Source organism: Emys orbicularis, chromosome 11 (genome assembly GCF_028017835.1).
Source record: "Emys orbicularis isolate rEmyOrb1 chromosome 11, rEmyOrb1.hap1, whole genome shotgun sequence".
NCBI classification, from domain to species: domain Eukaryota; kingdom Metazoa; phylum Chordata; order Testudines; family Emydidae; genus Emys; species Emys orbicularis.
In genome coordinates, this window is record NC_088693.1 from 79,442,838 (window position 1) to 79,458,513 (window position 15,676).

Sequence of the window (15,676 nt, forward strand, 5' to 3'; positions counted from 1 at the left end):
GTTTGCTGGCATTCAAGCAACATCCGTTCTTTATCTTGCTGTGTAATCCTCAGGAGAGTGATATCGCTCATGGTAACCTGGTTGAAATACGGGAATTTAATTAAGGGGACAGAGGTGGCCGTTCCTACTGGGCTGTTTGCCTGTGGCTGAAAAGAAATCCTTCGCTGCAGTTAGGCGAGCGCGGGGGGGTTTGGCCCAGAGCTTTTCGCATTTGGCTAGCAGGGATCTTCCCTGATACCAGCCACGCAGTGGGGGGAGGGGTAAAACGATCATCCCAGAGAATTCATGGCGGGGTGGGGGGTGTTAGTTTGGTTCCTGCAGGGATCTTCCCTGATACCAGCCACGCGGTGGGGGGAGGGATAAAGCGATCATCCCAGAGAATTCATGGCGGGGTGGGGGGTGTTAGTTTGGTTCCTGCAGGGATCTTCCCTGATACCAGCCATGCGGTGGGGGGAGGGATAAAGCGATCATCCAGAGAATTGGATGTGGGGGGGGGGTTAGTTTGTTTTCTGCTGCTGAAGGTTAACAGGAAAACCGCAGCACTCAACGGGCTTTGCTTGATATGTGGGAAAGGAGGGCGCAGAAGCCGAAAGACAATGGCTTACCATGGCTGCATGCAAGCCGAATTCTGTTGCCCGGACCTGCGTCTGTGATCTCTAGCAGCAAAGCCACAGGCACTCAATATTAAGAGGCAAAATGCGACCTTGCACAGAAATCACATGTGCTATGTAATGTGAATAGTGTTGGTCACCGTGAAAGAGTATAAGCATTGTTCTGCAAAATGTATCTTTTTAAAAAATTCTCTCCTTTTTTCCCCTCCCTCCAGCAGCTGCAAATTCTTCAAGCCTCCCTCCTCCATCCCGAAGGCTATCACAGATAAGGCGTTGGAAGAAGAAGACGCGAGACGACATGTTCGCAGAAATCATGGAATCCACCCGCAGTGACAGAGCTCATCTGAATGAGTGGAAGGACACGGTTTCAAAGTATAGGAAAGAAGCCAGTGAACGTGAGGACAGGAGGGACCAACGTGAGGACATGAGGGACCAACGTGAGGACAGGAGGGACCAACATGAGGAGAGGAGAGACGCTCGAGATGAGAGGTGGCGGCAGGAAGATCAGAGGAGGCAGGATGCAACGCTGGGGCTGCTGCGTGAGCAAACAGACATGCTCCGGCGTCTGGTGGAGCTTCAGGAACGGCAGCAGGATAACAGAGTGCCGCTACAGCCCCTGTATAACCTCCCTCCCCCCTCACCATGTTCCATAGCCTCCTCACCCAGACGTGTAAGAACGCGGGGGGGGGGGGGGGAGGCTCCGTACACCTTCCCATTCCACCCCAGTGGACAGCCCAAGCAAAAGGCTGTCATTTTTTTAACCATTTTTTAATGGCCTTTTCCTTCCCTCCTCCCAAACCCCACCCGGGTTCCCTCCCTCTTTTTATAATCTATGAATAAAGAATAAATGATTTTTAAATGATAGTGACTTTATTTGGTTTGAAAGCAAGCTGGGGGAAGGGGGAGGGTGGGTTCCTTACAGAGAATGAGTCAATAAAGGGGGCGGGTTTTCATGAAGGAGAAACAAACAGAAATTTCACACTGTAGCTTGGCCAGTCATGAAACTGGTTTTCAAAGCTTCTCTGATGCACACTGCTTCCTGGTGTGCTCTTCTAATCGCCCTGGTGTCTGGCTGCACGTAATCAGCAGCCAGGCGATTTGTCTCAGCCTCCCACCCTGCCATAAAGGTCTCCCCCTTACTTTCACAGAGATTGTGGAGCACACAGCAAGCAGAAATAACAATGGGGAGATTTCTTTGGCTGAGGTCAGAGCGAGTCAGTAGCGATCGCCAGCGACCTTTTAAACGGCCAAATGCACATTGTACCACCATTCTGCACTTGCTCAGCCTGTAGTTAAACAGCTCCTGACTCCTGTCCAGGCTGCCTGTGTATGGCTTCATGAGCCATGGCATTAAGGGGTAGGCTGGGTCCCCAAGAATAACTATTGGCATTTCAACATCCCCAACGGTTATTTTCTGGTCCGGGAAGTAAGTCCCTTGCTGCAGCCCTTTAAACAGAATAGTGTTCCTGAAGACGCAAGCATCATGAACCCTTCCCGGCCAGCCCGCGTTGATGTTGGTGAAACGTCCCTTGTGATCCACAAGTGCTTGCAGCACCATTGAAAAGTACCCCTTGCGGTTTATGTACTGGCTACCCTGGTGCTCCGGTGCCAAGATAGGGATATGGGTTCCATCTATCGCCCCACCACAGTTAGGGAATCCCATTGCAGCAAAGCCATCCACTATGACCTGCACATTTCCCAGAGTCACTACCTTTCGTAGCAGCACCTCAATGATTGCTTTGGCTACTTGCATCACAGCAGCCCCCACAGTAGATTTGCCCACTCCAAATTGATTCCCGACTGACCGGTAGCTGTCTGGCGTTGCAAGCTTCCACAGGGTTATCGCCACTCGCCTCTCAACTGTGAGGGCTGCTCTCATCTTGGTATTCTGGCGTTTCAGGGCAGGGGACAGCAAGTCACAAAGTTCCATGAAAGTGCCCTTACACATGCGAAAGTTCCGCAGCCACTGGGAATCATCCCACACCTGCAACACTATGCGGTCCCACCAGTCTGTGCTTGTTTCCCTTGCCCAGAATCGGCATTCCATGGATAGAATCTGCCCCATTAACAACATGATCTCCAAAGCACCGGGGCCCGCGGTTTGAGAGAATTCTGTGTCCGTGTCCACGTCCATGTCCATGTCCTCATCATGCTTGTCGCTGCGCTCGCGCCGCCGCCGCCTCCTCGCCTCGTTTTTCTGGTCCTGGGTCAGCATAAACTCCACGAGAACGCGCGAGGTGTTTACAATGTTCATGACTGCTGTCTGGAGCTGAGCGGGCTCCATGCTTGCCGTGGTATGGAGTCTGCAGTGTTCACCCAGGAAAAAAGGCGCGAAATGGTTGTCTGCCATCCGTTGCTTTCATGCAGGGAGGGAGGGGTGAGGCTGTACCCAGAACCACCTGCGACAATGTTTTTTGTCCCATCAGGCACTGGGATCTCAACCCAGAATTCCAATGGGCAGGGGAGACTGCGGGAACTATGGGATAGCTATGGGATAGCTACCCACAGTGCAATGCTCCAGAAATCGACGCTAGCCCCGGTACATGGACGCACACCGCCGAATTAATGTGCTTAGTGTGGCCGCATACATTCGAATTTATACAATCTGTTTCCCAAATTCGAATTATATAAATTCGGATTAATCCCGTAGTGTAGACATACCCTTAGCTAGCTCATCTTGGCTTTCCCATTGTGCCTTCCATTCCCTTTAGCACCTTCCATGCTATAAAATTGTTCCAAGCCACTTTCAGTATCTAGCTCTACTTTAGATTTGGATTTTAATTTGTGTCAATAGGACTACTCATGTGAGTAAAATTACTCATGCGCATACGTTTTTACCAGATTGGGCCCACAGTTTGTAGAATATTCAGATTCAGTTTGGGACCTTGGATTTTTTTTTAAATGGAAAAACTATTGACTTTCTAATGTTAATTTAAAACATCTATTAATTGTAAGCTAACTTTTAAGATAATAAATATTCAGCTAAATAATCTGAATTTGTTTTAAAAAATAGTCAGGACAAAAGAGTTTGTCCGCATAGGTGTTCATTCCTAACAGTCATGTTTCATGTCATGATCAGTTTATAAAAATGCAAAGGCTATGTAAATGTAACAGTCTGGTTGTCTGTTTGGATTCACCAAAAAGGAAATGCAGAACATAAAAACTACTGTTGCAGCTTTGCTTACAAAACATGAATACACTTACATTCAAAAATCAACCAACCAAAAAAAACCTAAACCCAATATGAAGCTAACAAGATGTGCCTGCCATCATCCAGATTACTTTTCTTGTGTAGTGTATCCCTTTCCCCTGTCCTGCATATGTTCAGTTTGTTTGCAAAGTATAAGCTCTTTGGGGCTTGAAATGTGTTTTAGCAGATTTTGGGCACTACCACAATACAAATAATAAACAGTAAAATAATTTAAGGATCCACCAGCAACATTGGGGGGGGGGAGGGATAGCTCAGTGGTTTGAGCATTGGCCTGCTAAACCCAGGGTTGTGAGTTCAATCCTTGAGGGGGCCACTTAGGGATCTGGGGCAAAAATCAGTACTTGGTCCTGCTAGTGAAGGCAGGGGGCTGGACTCGATGACCTTTCAAGGTCCCTTCCAGTTCTAGGAGATGGGATATCTCCATTAATTATTAATTATTATTATATTATTATTATTTTTATTATATTATTATTATTATTTATTATTATTATATTATTATTATTATTTTATATAATTATTAACATTAATTTAGGCATCTTATAAATTCTGTGTCTTTTAGTATACATATTGTTACTTAAACTGTAATATGAATCTCAGGTGTGGGTAATATCAACATTGGGCATTTCTAAGGTACCTATAATTGTGGGTCTCTAAACACCATTGTTGAGTTACATGTTTAACCAGACGAATAGGAATAGATATTAGTACATCATACATGAGCAATGAGGCTGAATTCTTGTGGCTGGTGGAGCCTTCGCATTTTCCAGGTCTTGACTTTTTGTAATTATAATTGTGCAACCTCAGTGTTTCATGAACTTAGCCATTTGCACTTACTTTCTTTTTCTTTCTTTTTTAAGCGGGGGATGGGGAAAATGCCTGTATTTAAAGTGTTAGCATTTAAATTGTCCCAGTTGGACCTTGATGGTCACACCTTGCTGAGGCAATTGTTGTTGGGTTCACATTTTTGCTGCTTCTTTTAATTGGCTGATGACAGTTTTTTGCAAGGCTCCCTTAAAAGAGCACCTACATGTTGTTTTTATTGTGATGGTGTTTTAGGTGATGGGACCGGGCTGGGCAGAAACTCTGTTACTACTCCATTCATGGAAATTGTAATCTCAGCAGTCTGAGACCAGCTTCCCATGTGCCTGTAAGGCTGGGGCAGTAAGATTGTGGATTGTGGTGGTAAAAAAACTTTGACTCTAACAAAAATATTATGCCAGGTCTACACCACAAAGTTGTGTCAGCATAGTGATGCCGGTTAGGGTGTAAACCCCCCCCCCCCCCAGCAACATAAGCTATGCCGATAAAACTCCCAGTGCAGACACAGCTATGCCAACAGAGTTCTTCTGTCAGCATAGCTAACATCGTTCAAGGGGGGGGGGGTTCCTTTAGTGACAGAAAAACTCCTTATAGTGTCATACGCTACATCTACACTAAGGCATAAACCTATGCTATCATAGGCTCTGTAGTGCAGACGTAGCCTTAGGCTGGGATTTTCAAAAGAGCCTAAGTGCGTTAGGCACCAAATGCCAATGATGCCAATTCAGAAATAATTTTAACTTTCGTTTTGCCCTCAAACCAAACACAGTGCTACTGTATGTCCATTTTAACTTCAAAGTTTTACTCCCTGGTCGCTTCTGCTGTATCTTCAGGAATGTGTAGATTTAATTTTGTACAATGAATATTTTGCATAATTTTTTCTGCTGTCCCATACCTTAAAATGAGGGAGAAGATTTGCTCAGACTTCAAAAAAATCATTTTTGGGCAGAGATCAAAGGTTTCAACCCCAAAGGTGAATTCTTGGAAGACTGTGAAGATGTGAAAATGGGGTAAAATTAAAATTGTTTTCCAACTTTAACTACCAATTACTTGCTGCATGAGCATCTTATTTAGTACTGTTAGCATATACTTATCTCGCTCCCTGGTGACAGAGGGCTAGCTGCAGCACCTTGCACTGCAGGCTCAACTGGATGGCTGTAAACCACTTTTTCTTGGGAGATGATGAGTAAGGCTGCGAGTCTGTCACCGAGGTCATGGATGTCACGGATTCCGTGACTTTCCGTGGCCTCCGTGACTTCTGCAGCGGCTGGTGTAAGTCGTAATTTGTAGGAGTTTCATTTGAACAACCCGTGTTTTTAAATGATTTATGTAGATACCTTTATTCCTAATGGAGAAATAATAGGTAGCACTTTACATCTTCATAGCTACTTTATAAATATTATTAAATCAAGCCTCCCAACAATCCCTCTCTTTTAGAAATGTGAAAACTGCGGTGCAAAGAAGTTATTTGACTTGTTCAAACTGCCAGTCACTCACAGAGCTGAATATCCTTATTTGCAGGATACTGTAGGGTGCATATTAACAATGACCAATGCTAACATCAGGTTATCTTGATTGTATTAATAATACAGTAAACACTGTTTTATCTGGCACTTCACCAGCCGGAAAGCTCTATAAACCAGCATTTCTGATCTTCATTGAAATTCCGGTTTATAATCCAGTTGGCGTGGGGCCGGCAGGGGGTGGAGTGCGGGAGGGTGTGCAGAGCACAGGCTCTCAGAGGGAATTTGGGCACGGGAGGATGCTTAGGGCGTGGGAAGGGGTGTGGGGTGTCAGATCCAGGGGCCTCTCACCTCGGGCAGCTCCCCGCAAGCGGTGACCTGTCCCGGCTGCTCCTAGGCGGAGGTGTGGCAGGTGGCTCTGCACACTGTCTCTGCCCACATGCGCTGCCCCCACAGCTCCCATTGGACGTGGTTCCCGGCCAATGGGAGCTGCAGAGCCAGCGCTCGGGGCAGGGTGAGGGCAGTGCGCAGAGCTGCCTGCTGCACCTCCGCCTAGGAGCAGCTGGGACAGGTTGGTGCTTGCAGAGAGCCACCTGAGGTAAGCGCCCCCCAGATCTGGCACCCTGAGCCCCCTCCTGCACCCAAAGTCCCTACCAGAGCCTGCGCCCCGCATCCCCTCCTGCACCCCAATCCCCAGCCCTGCACCCCCCCACACACACCCAAACTCCCTCTCTCTTAGTTAACCAGCATTTTTCACTTACCGGCACCCCCCATTCCCCCAACGTGCTGGATAAAACAGCTTTTACTGTAGTAAGTACTTGTATAGTGTCTTTCCTCCAAGGATATCAAATCACCTTACATATATTAGTTATACTCCTCACAACACAGTATTAGGTTAGTAGTATTATCCCTATTTTGGCCCCGAATCAGCAAAGCACTTAAGTAGGTGACTAACTTTAAGCAGTAAGTAGTTTCATGACTACTTTACAGATTGAAAACTGAGAACCTGGCTGTGTCTAGTTCAAAATCACACATTGAGTCAGTGTAAGAGGTGGTGTTCGGAAGGAGGTCTTGTGTGCCAAACACGGGACTGTGTTGCCTCCTTACCATGAGGAAAGAGGAAGGTTACTGGAAGAACAGGGGGATCTGGTTGGACTTGTCTCTGTTAAAATGTGTTTGGGCTAAATCTTCCTAATATTGCAAGAAGTGTCTTTCTGTGGATGAAAATAGATGAGTAAAATTAATAAATAGTAAATTGTAAATAATAAACCATTGTAAATTTGTTTTAGCCCAAAGGAGCTGCCAGTCAGTGCTTAGACTGTTCAGTTGAACAAACCTGTCCATATTCAGCCAAGAAGATTTATCTGCAACGTGCAGAGAAGGTGAGTACAGTACTGTTTTCAAGCAACATATCTTCCAAATATTGACTACATTGATCTCAAAATGTGTTCAGTTTCCAAGCAAAATGAACTCATCTTTTGGTTTTCATAAGATCTTGGTGAGACGGGTTGGATCACAGAACCCCCTCTTGGGAGCTGCCACCTGATGTGCCAAGCCTACCTCTGCCCCTGCTTTCCCTGCCAGCTCGGGACCTCAGCACACTGTCTTGCTGAGCCAGACACGCCCGTCTGCTCCAACACAGACCCAGGGTCTGAATTACTTGCCCCAGAGCTGCAGGTTTACCTGAAAGCAGCTAACAGAAGTGTTCCTGTCTTTAACACTCAGATGCCCAACTCCCAATGGGGTCTAAACCCAAATAAATCCGTTTTACCCTCTATAAAGCTTATGCAGGGTAAACTCATAAATTGTTCGCCCTCTAACACTGATAGAGAGATATGCACGGCTGTTTGCTCCCCCAGATATTAATACATACTTTGAGTTAATTAATAAGTAAACAGTGATTTTATTAAATATAGAAAGTAGGATTTAAGTGGTTCCAAGTAGTAACAGGCAGAACAAAGTAAGTCACCAAGCAAAATAAACTAAAACACGAAACTGAATACAGATAAGATCCTCACCAGTTCCAGAATGCTCCCTTTTACAGACTAATCTCCTTTTAGCCTGGGTCCAACAATCACTCACACCCCCTGTACACTGTCCTTTGTTCCAGTTTCCTTCAAGTATCCTGGGGGGAGGAGAGGCTCTCTCTTTAGCCAGCTGAAGACAAAATGGAGGGGTCTCCCACGGGCTTAAATAGACTTTCTTTTTGTGTGTGGAGACCCCCTCCTCTCTCCTATGCAAAGTCCAGCTCCAAGATGGAGTTTTGGAGTCACCTGGGCAAGTCACATGTCCCTGCATGACTGAGTTCCTTACCAGCCAAGCCACATTCCTGGGAAAGCCCAGATGTGTATTGGTGCCTCCAAATTCATTGTTGGCTTAAGTGTTTCCGGATTGGGCACTTACTGAGATGAGTCTTTTCTCAGGAACTGACTAACTGCTTCACTACAGCCTACTTAGAATCAAACAAGTAGGCAGCCAATATTCATAACTTCGAATACAAAAGTGATACATCCATACAAATAGGATTAATAGATTCAATAGATCATAACCTTTACAGAGATGTTACATGGCATATGTAGTGTAAAACACATTCTAGTTATGTTATATATATACATTCATATGCATATTTTCATAAAGCCTTATGGGAGGTACCATCACACTTGGAACATAAAAATTACTGTATAACATCAAACCACTGAGTCATCAAGGATGATATCTTGCTTCTGGTGGCCAACACTTGATATTTTGGAAGAAACAAGAAGCCAAAACATACCTAAGCTGTTTGTTCAGTGTTCAACATGGGAAGGAGATGATTTCTTTCTGACTCCAACTTCGTATAAAAGTGAATTTTAAAAGGTTTTATAAATAAATGGGATCAAAAATTAAAGAAAAGTTAGGAGGGAGCTTCACTAATAGTTTTTAAGGCCAGATGGACTATTGTGATCATCTCGTCTGACTCATAACATGGGCATAGGACTTGCCTGAATTAATTTCTGCTTCAAGTCCAGTAGCTGTTGTTGAACTAGAGTAAATCCTTTATCAAAACATCCAACCTTGATTAAAAATTTCTAGTGATGGAGAATCCACCACAACCCTTTGTACATTATTACAGTGATTACCTTCACTGTTAAAAAAAATTGCACCTTATTTCTAGTCGGAATTTGCCTAGCTTCAACTCCGAGCTGTTGGAAGATGGAGAAGGCTGAAATACTCAACCATTAGATTTCAGCCTTCAACAAAAAGGAAGCTGGAGATTAATTTACATTGTTGAGGATCTTAGAAAATTGGGAAACAGCATGATTAGGAAGCAGATAAGAGAATACTTGGCTTCCGTAAACATATGTAACTCAGCAGGGCCAGATTAAACTCCTAGGAGGTTCTTAGAGTGGTGGCAGACACTATATTAAACGCAACAGAGAGTCCTGTGGCACCTTTAAGACTAACAGATGTATTGGAGCATGAGCTTCCGTGGGTGAATGCCCACTTCGTCGGATGCATGTCTCTTTACAAGGACATAGAAATATGAAAGTGAGGAATTGGTGTGATGGGGTTGCCCCCCCCCCCCTTTTGGGGTGCCACCCAGGGCCAGATTAAGGTTATGAGGGGCCTAAGGCTAATGGGAGGGAAGGGCCTAAGTATGAATTACATATTGCAAAAACAATATGAGGTCATCAAACATTTATCTACATACATATTTACATAGTTGTTTATGTAAAATTAACAAGTTTATTCTATTCTCACTACACCCAATTCTTCAAACACATTTTTTCCCTAGCTTTAGCTTTGGCAAAGTCATGAATGATATCACCGTAATTCAAAGACCTGAGGATTTCATTCTCAGTGCTCAAGAGGGACAAAGCACTGAGATGCTCTTGAGTCATGGTGGATCGAGGACATTTTTGACCCTTGTTAGAAGACAGAAGGAATGTTCTCCACTACAGTTAGTGATCGTTAGTGACAAATGCAGCCGTAATGCACTTTCAACATTTGGGAAACATTCTGTCACTGGATTCAGTGATAACTCGGTACATCCAAATAGATTTGCTTTTGTCATCTTTTCTCTCTATATCTGAGAGTGATGTGAATTCAGCAAATTGAAGAAATTCTTTAGTAAAATCTACCAGGAGATCATTTGGCTACTTCTGACACAGACATTTGATACCTTCACTGAGTTTGGAACTTGAAATGTTAGGCGAAAAATTTGCCAGTACTCTAAAGGTTTTGTCAATATTTTCGTAAGCCTCGAGCCGATGTTCTAATGCACACTACAGTTTGTCGATGATTGTAATGAAGGTATTAACTGTGAAGGCCTCCTTGTCACTGAATGAGTGGGCAGTTGCATCGTCACGTCTTCTGTCTTTTGCGGCGTTTGGCTGACTTATGCTCATGGTTAGCAGTCCTTGCAGCCCCCTGAATTTCATAGTCATCAAAACTATCCCACATTTCCTGAAGAACAGTTCCAAGACTCCTCAATAGGTTTACAGCACTGGAAAGGTCAATTTGAGCACTTTGCAAGCTTAGACTGCACTTGGTGAATGGCTGAAGTACATCATTACAGCCCTCACACAAAATACCAGTTTCCAAAGTGTGCATTACATCCTTCAGGATCTTCGCATCTTGCTGATTTTTGAGATTCATCATCCTTGATGCTCTCTAGCATTTCAAGGATGTTGGGGTATCCCAGAACAACTGCATTCACAGCTTCAGCATTGACACTCCACTGTGTCCCTGAGAGTGATTTTGGCACTGGGCATCCCTCTGGTAGTGAATCTCTAAGAATCATCCAATGACTGGTTGATGCAGAGAAAAAATTGTAGAATTCTTGGACAAATCCAAAGAAAGAAACTGCTTCAACACAATAATCGACGGCAGACTGGCCAACAAGGTTGAGTGAGTGTACAGCACATTGTATGGAATCCACCAAAGCATTGCGCTCTTTTATCTTTGCCTGCATCCCTGAATATTTGCCATTCATATTATTTGAATTGTTAGAGCTTTGTCCATGACAAAGTCTGATATCAATCCCATTTTCGGTGAGGAAATCGAGTGGGTACGAGGCAGGTTTCTCCCCTGTGTGGCTGGTGATGTTTATGAAGGTCATGAAACACTCAGCTGGTCTGCTGGTAGCACATAACGCAAGATGACAGTCAGCAGATCTACATGTGACACATCCGGTGTTGAGTCGACGGACACTGAAAAATATCCCACATCTTTGATCTCATCTACAATGGCTGATAGCATCTTCTTCGCCAGCAGTGCAATGAATTCATCACAAATAGTCTTTGATAGATATGATGTATGGCCTTTTCCACGATTTGCGTGTTCATTGATGTGCTGAGCTAAGAAAGGGTCGAATTTAATGATTACCTCTAGAACACCAAGATAATTGCCATTGTGTTTCGATCCAACAGTCTCATCTGAGCCATGGAATGGCAGACCACGCTCAGCAAAAAAAACTATGGTTTCAACTACTTGCCTGAGAACGTTCTTCCAATAAGCACGAGCTTCCAAAACTGGTTTTCCATTTGGGTATCAATTCTGCCACTAACTTTCTTTCGGGCATGGTTGCTGCTAACTGACAATGTATGCTGCTCACTCATTGCATGATTGGTAATGTATGCAGTATTCTTCCAATCACCGAAGCCTTCGCAGAACATTCCCCGCTTTTTGGTATCAGAAAACAGGCGGCAATAAAAACAGTACACTTTCTACTTAGAAGGCGAATAGATGAGCCATTCTTGCTTGGCAATCTGTTTTTTAGGCTTCACATATTCAAACATTGATTTGATCAGATAACGATTCTGATTGGTGTACTCTCGCTTTGTCAATGAAAAGTCAGCATCTAGATCCTGGCATTTCTGTGGGCCCTTCTCAGTCCAATATGTAATGAGCTCTTGAGAAGTCATGTCCCACTCGCCTGGACCGCTGGAGAAGGATATGTTTGTATTACTATCACTGGGAAAGTCTTCAGAGGGGTGGGGTGAGACTGCAGCTAGAGAAGTCACAGGAGGCTGCTCCTTTCCATCAGGTGCAGGCGCAGCGGGTTCACTTGGGCTGGTATCGCCTGGACTTCCTCACCACCAGACTTAGCAGGAGGAAAAAACGTTAGGAGAGAAAGAGTTCCTATCAGCACTGCATCTTGTCTTTGCCGTCTTTCTTGGGCCTCCTTCAATTTCGGCCATCCTCCTTTTCTCTACATGGTTTCCATTGTCCAGTGTAGGCCTACTGTGTACAAAGTTCAATATTGCTTGGGCCCACAAACACTTACTTAGCCCACAATGACAAAATCACAACCACCATAAATTGAATTCACAATCTTGATGGATTAATTTGTACAAAGCAATATCTAATGAGACAAAAAATTTCATATGGCCCCGCTACCATCGCTCAGCTGTTACTTCAATATGGAATGGAGGGCCTACAGTGGGGCCTAAAAATAGGAGGGCCTAAGGCTTTAGCCTTATTAGCCTATGGGTTAATCCGGCCCTGGTGCCACCTGATGTACTGGGGTCCCCTGAGCCCGCCCGTTTCACCAGCCTGGGCTCCCTCACCCTGTCCTGCTGAGCCAGGCCCTCAAGCCTCGTCTAGCACACACACAGGTAGGGACACACCCACCTGCAGAAAGACATAGACACTGAAATCAGCTCTGCCTGGGAAGAATCAGCTTGGGGATTGCCCAGCATTCAAGTGCACACACCCCTCTGGGGTGCAAACCCAAAATTGTATTGTCTTGCGCTGCACAGAGAACTGTACAGCATAAGCTCAGGAATATCGCCCCCTCCCTCAATGTGGAGGAAGATATGCACAGCTCCCCCCCCCCCATTATGAATTGCACAAACTGCAAAACAAAAACAAGTTTATTAACTACAAAGGATAGATTTTAAGTGATTATAAGGGATAGCAAACAGAGCAAAGCAGATTACTGAGCAAATAAACACACAAACTAAGCTTAATACTCTAAAGAAACTGGCTACAAGTAGTAATTTCTCACCCTAAATGTTGTTTTAAGCAGGTTGCAGAGTTTCTTGAAGACAAACTGCTCTTGCTTGCAACTTAGAACTCCAGTTATTCCTTTCACAGGCCAGACACCTTCTAGCCTGAGACCAGTCCTTTCTTCCCCAGATCAGTCTTGGGTGTTTTCAGCAGTCATCTCGGGCAGGGATTCCATGAAGAACTGACCCTGATTGACTCACTTCCCAGCCTTAACTAGGATTTACATATGGCGGGAATCCTTTGTTTCCTAGTTTGATCCGCACCCTTTATTAGTGGAGAAACACTAGCAGTCCAAGATGGAGTCCAGTACCAGGTGACATGATCACATGACCCTGCAGTGTCAAAGCAGTCATAAATACTCAGGAAGACTTCCTAGGAAGTTGGGAGATTAGCATCTTCAAAGTCCTATTGTTCTTCCTAATGGGCCATTGACTGATTGCATTTTGTCTGGTGGGCATTCCCCAGGTTCAAACCCATTTGTAATTGTTACATAGTCAATATTTCTAACTTCAGGTACAGAAATGATACATGTATACAAATAGGATAATCATATTCAGTAAATCATAACCTTCCCAATGATATCTCACATGACCCATCTTGCATAAGCCACATCTTAGTTATGCCAAAGTCATATTATAACAATATTTTTATGAAGAATATGGGGCGTAGTGTCACAGTTGGGTCCATAAGCAGACACAAGTGACTGACCCAGTGCACACTAGTGTCAGGGAGAAAAGGGTCAAGTATCTCTGTAACTGTATGTTCACGTTGCTGGAGGAAGCTGCAGACAGTACTGACTCCCGTTAGTGTCAGTGTGCAGTAAGGCAGGGGCATGACCTGAGCAAAGTTGTGCATGGTTTGCCCACTCCAGGAGTGCTGAACTCCAAATCCAGCAGGACATTTAGCCACTGCGGACACTGTGAGGATATCCGTGCTGTTTCTTTAAATCAGTAGCAAGAAGCCAACTGGTAGGTAATTGCGGAAGGTTGGAGGCAGAAGCTCTACAGTGAAGCAGAGAAAGAGAAGCTTGTGGGGTGGTATTTTTCTCCTTATTCTAAAAGTTACTTGTTCATTGTTAAAAGAAGCAACTCTTTGATTCTTTACCATTGTCACTAGGCAAGCACTCTTTCCAGCTGCAAGCTACAATAAAGCAGCCTGGAGTCCTGCTGCTGCCTGCTCTCAGGTAGCCTGCCAGTGTGAAGTGGAGGCATAGGAACAGCACCTTCACTGATGTTGGTTGTGATTCAGGGGTGACCTGAGGAGGCCAGTGGAGAATCCCAGGGATAGCAAGAATTCATAAGACTTTTCAAGGCTGGAAAGGACCATCATGATCATCTGGACTGATCTTTTTCATACCACAGGCCATGGAATTTCACCTTCCTCAAGCTCATACCTTCTCAGTTGAGCTATAGCTAAGGCTACGATTTAATCACGGGTATTTCTAGTAAAAGGCATGGACAGGTCACGGGCAAGAAACAAAATATCACGGCCCATGACCTGTCCATGACTTGTACCACAAATAACCCTGACTGAATCTTGGAGGTCAGGGGGTGCCCCAGGGGCCCCCAGCACCAGCTGCAGGGAGGGAGCCCTGGACTCAGCCACACTGGCCGCTGCAGAAGTCAGACACGGGTGGACAGACAGACAGACACGGAGCCCTAGCTATAGCATATCTGTTAGAAAGAATTCCAGTTTTGATTTAAAGATTTCAAGGTGAATCCACCACCTACCTAGGTAAGTTGTTCCAATAGCTAATTACCCTTTTAGTTTAAAAAATATAATTTTATTTCCCATCTTAATTTGTCTGGCTTCTGCACCCAGACATTGTATCTTTTTATGCCTTTGTCACCTAGAAACCCCCCAACTATCAGAAATCTTCTCTTCACGTAGGAAATTAGACTGATCAAGTTGCCTACTGACCTAGAGTCACTCCTGTAGCTCTCTTCTGAGCTCTTTCCAATTTGTTAACATAATTTTTAAAGTGCGGACCCCAGAAGTGGACCCGACGTACACAGAGATAATACCACCTCTGGACTCCTACTTGAAACTCCCGTTTATACCTCAGTGGATCATGCTAACTCTCTTGCCACAGCATCACGCTGAGAGTTCATGTTGTTTACCTACAGGAACAGTTTTGTGACCCAGCTGTAGCAAATGGTTCTGATTTCTGTACATATAAATGAGAATTTGGTCCAAGATGAGAGGCAAGTTTGAGATAAGAATACAGTATGTCTTGCATAAGTAATGTTGTTGTTATTTTTTGTAGGGTTATTTTAATTGGCCAGTATCTGTTGTGTGCAATAGTGGTGTTTGTGACATAGAAGCTGTGACAGAGGCCCTGCGCAGCGGTCCATATGGAAGATGTGTTTATGAATGTGACAATGATGTTGTCAGTAACCAGGTATGATATTTTTTGTTCATCTAGCTAGTGCATGTAAAAAGGTATTTATTTACTTACATTTTTAAAAATTGTAGAAATTAGTTCTGAGTATGAAACCAGTACACTTCAATTTGTATGTCTTAAAATAAACCAGTTAAGTTGTTTTATTTGGTTAAAGTTTTCCCTGTTTGAGATTTTG

The 15,676-nt window shown here is 44.4% G+C and overlaps 1 protein-coding gene across 1 annotated transcript in view; it reads left to right on the plus strand.

The window, feature by feature from the left end:
• The window catches only part of LOC135885431 (2,7-anhydro-N-acetylneuraminate hydratase-like), an 85,489-nt gene that overhangs the window by 56,298 nt on the left and 13,515 nt on the right, over positions 1-15,676 (plus strand). Inside the window, exons 10-11 of the mRNA XM_065413121.1 lie at positions 7,394-7,486; positions 15,364-15,498. Of these exons, the coding sequence (XP_065269193.1) occupies positions 7,394-7,486; positions 15,364-15,498 (228 nt within the window). The remainder of the gene's footprint in view (positions 1-7,393; positions 7,487-15,363; positions 15,499-15,676) is intronic.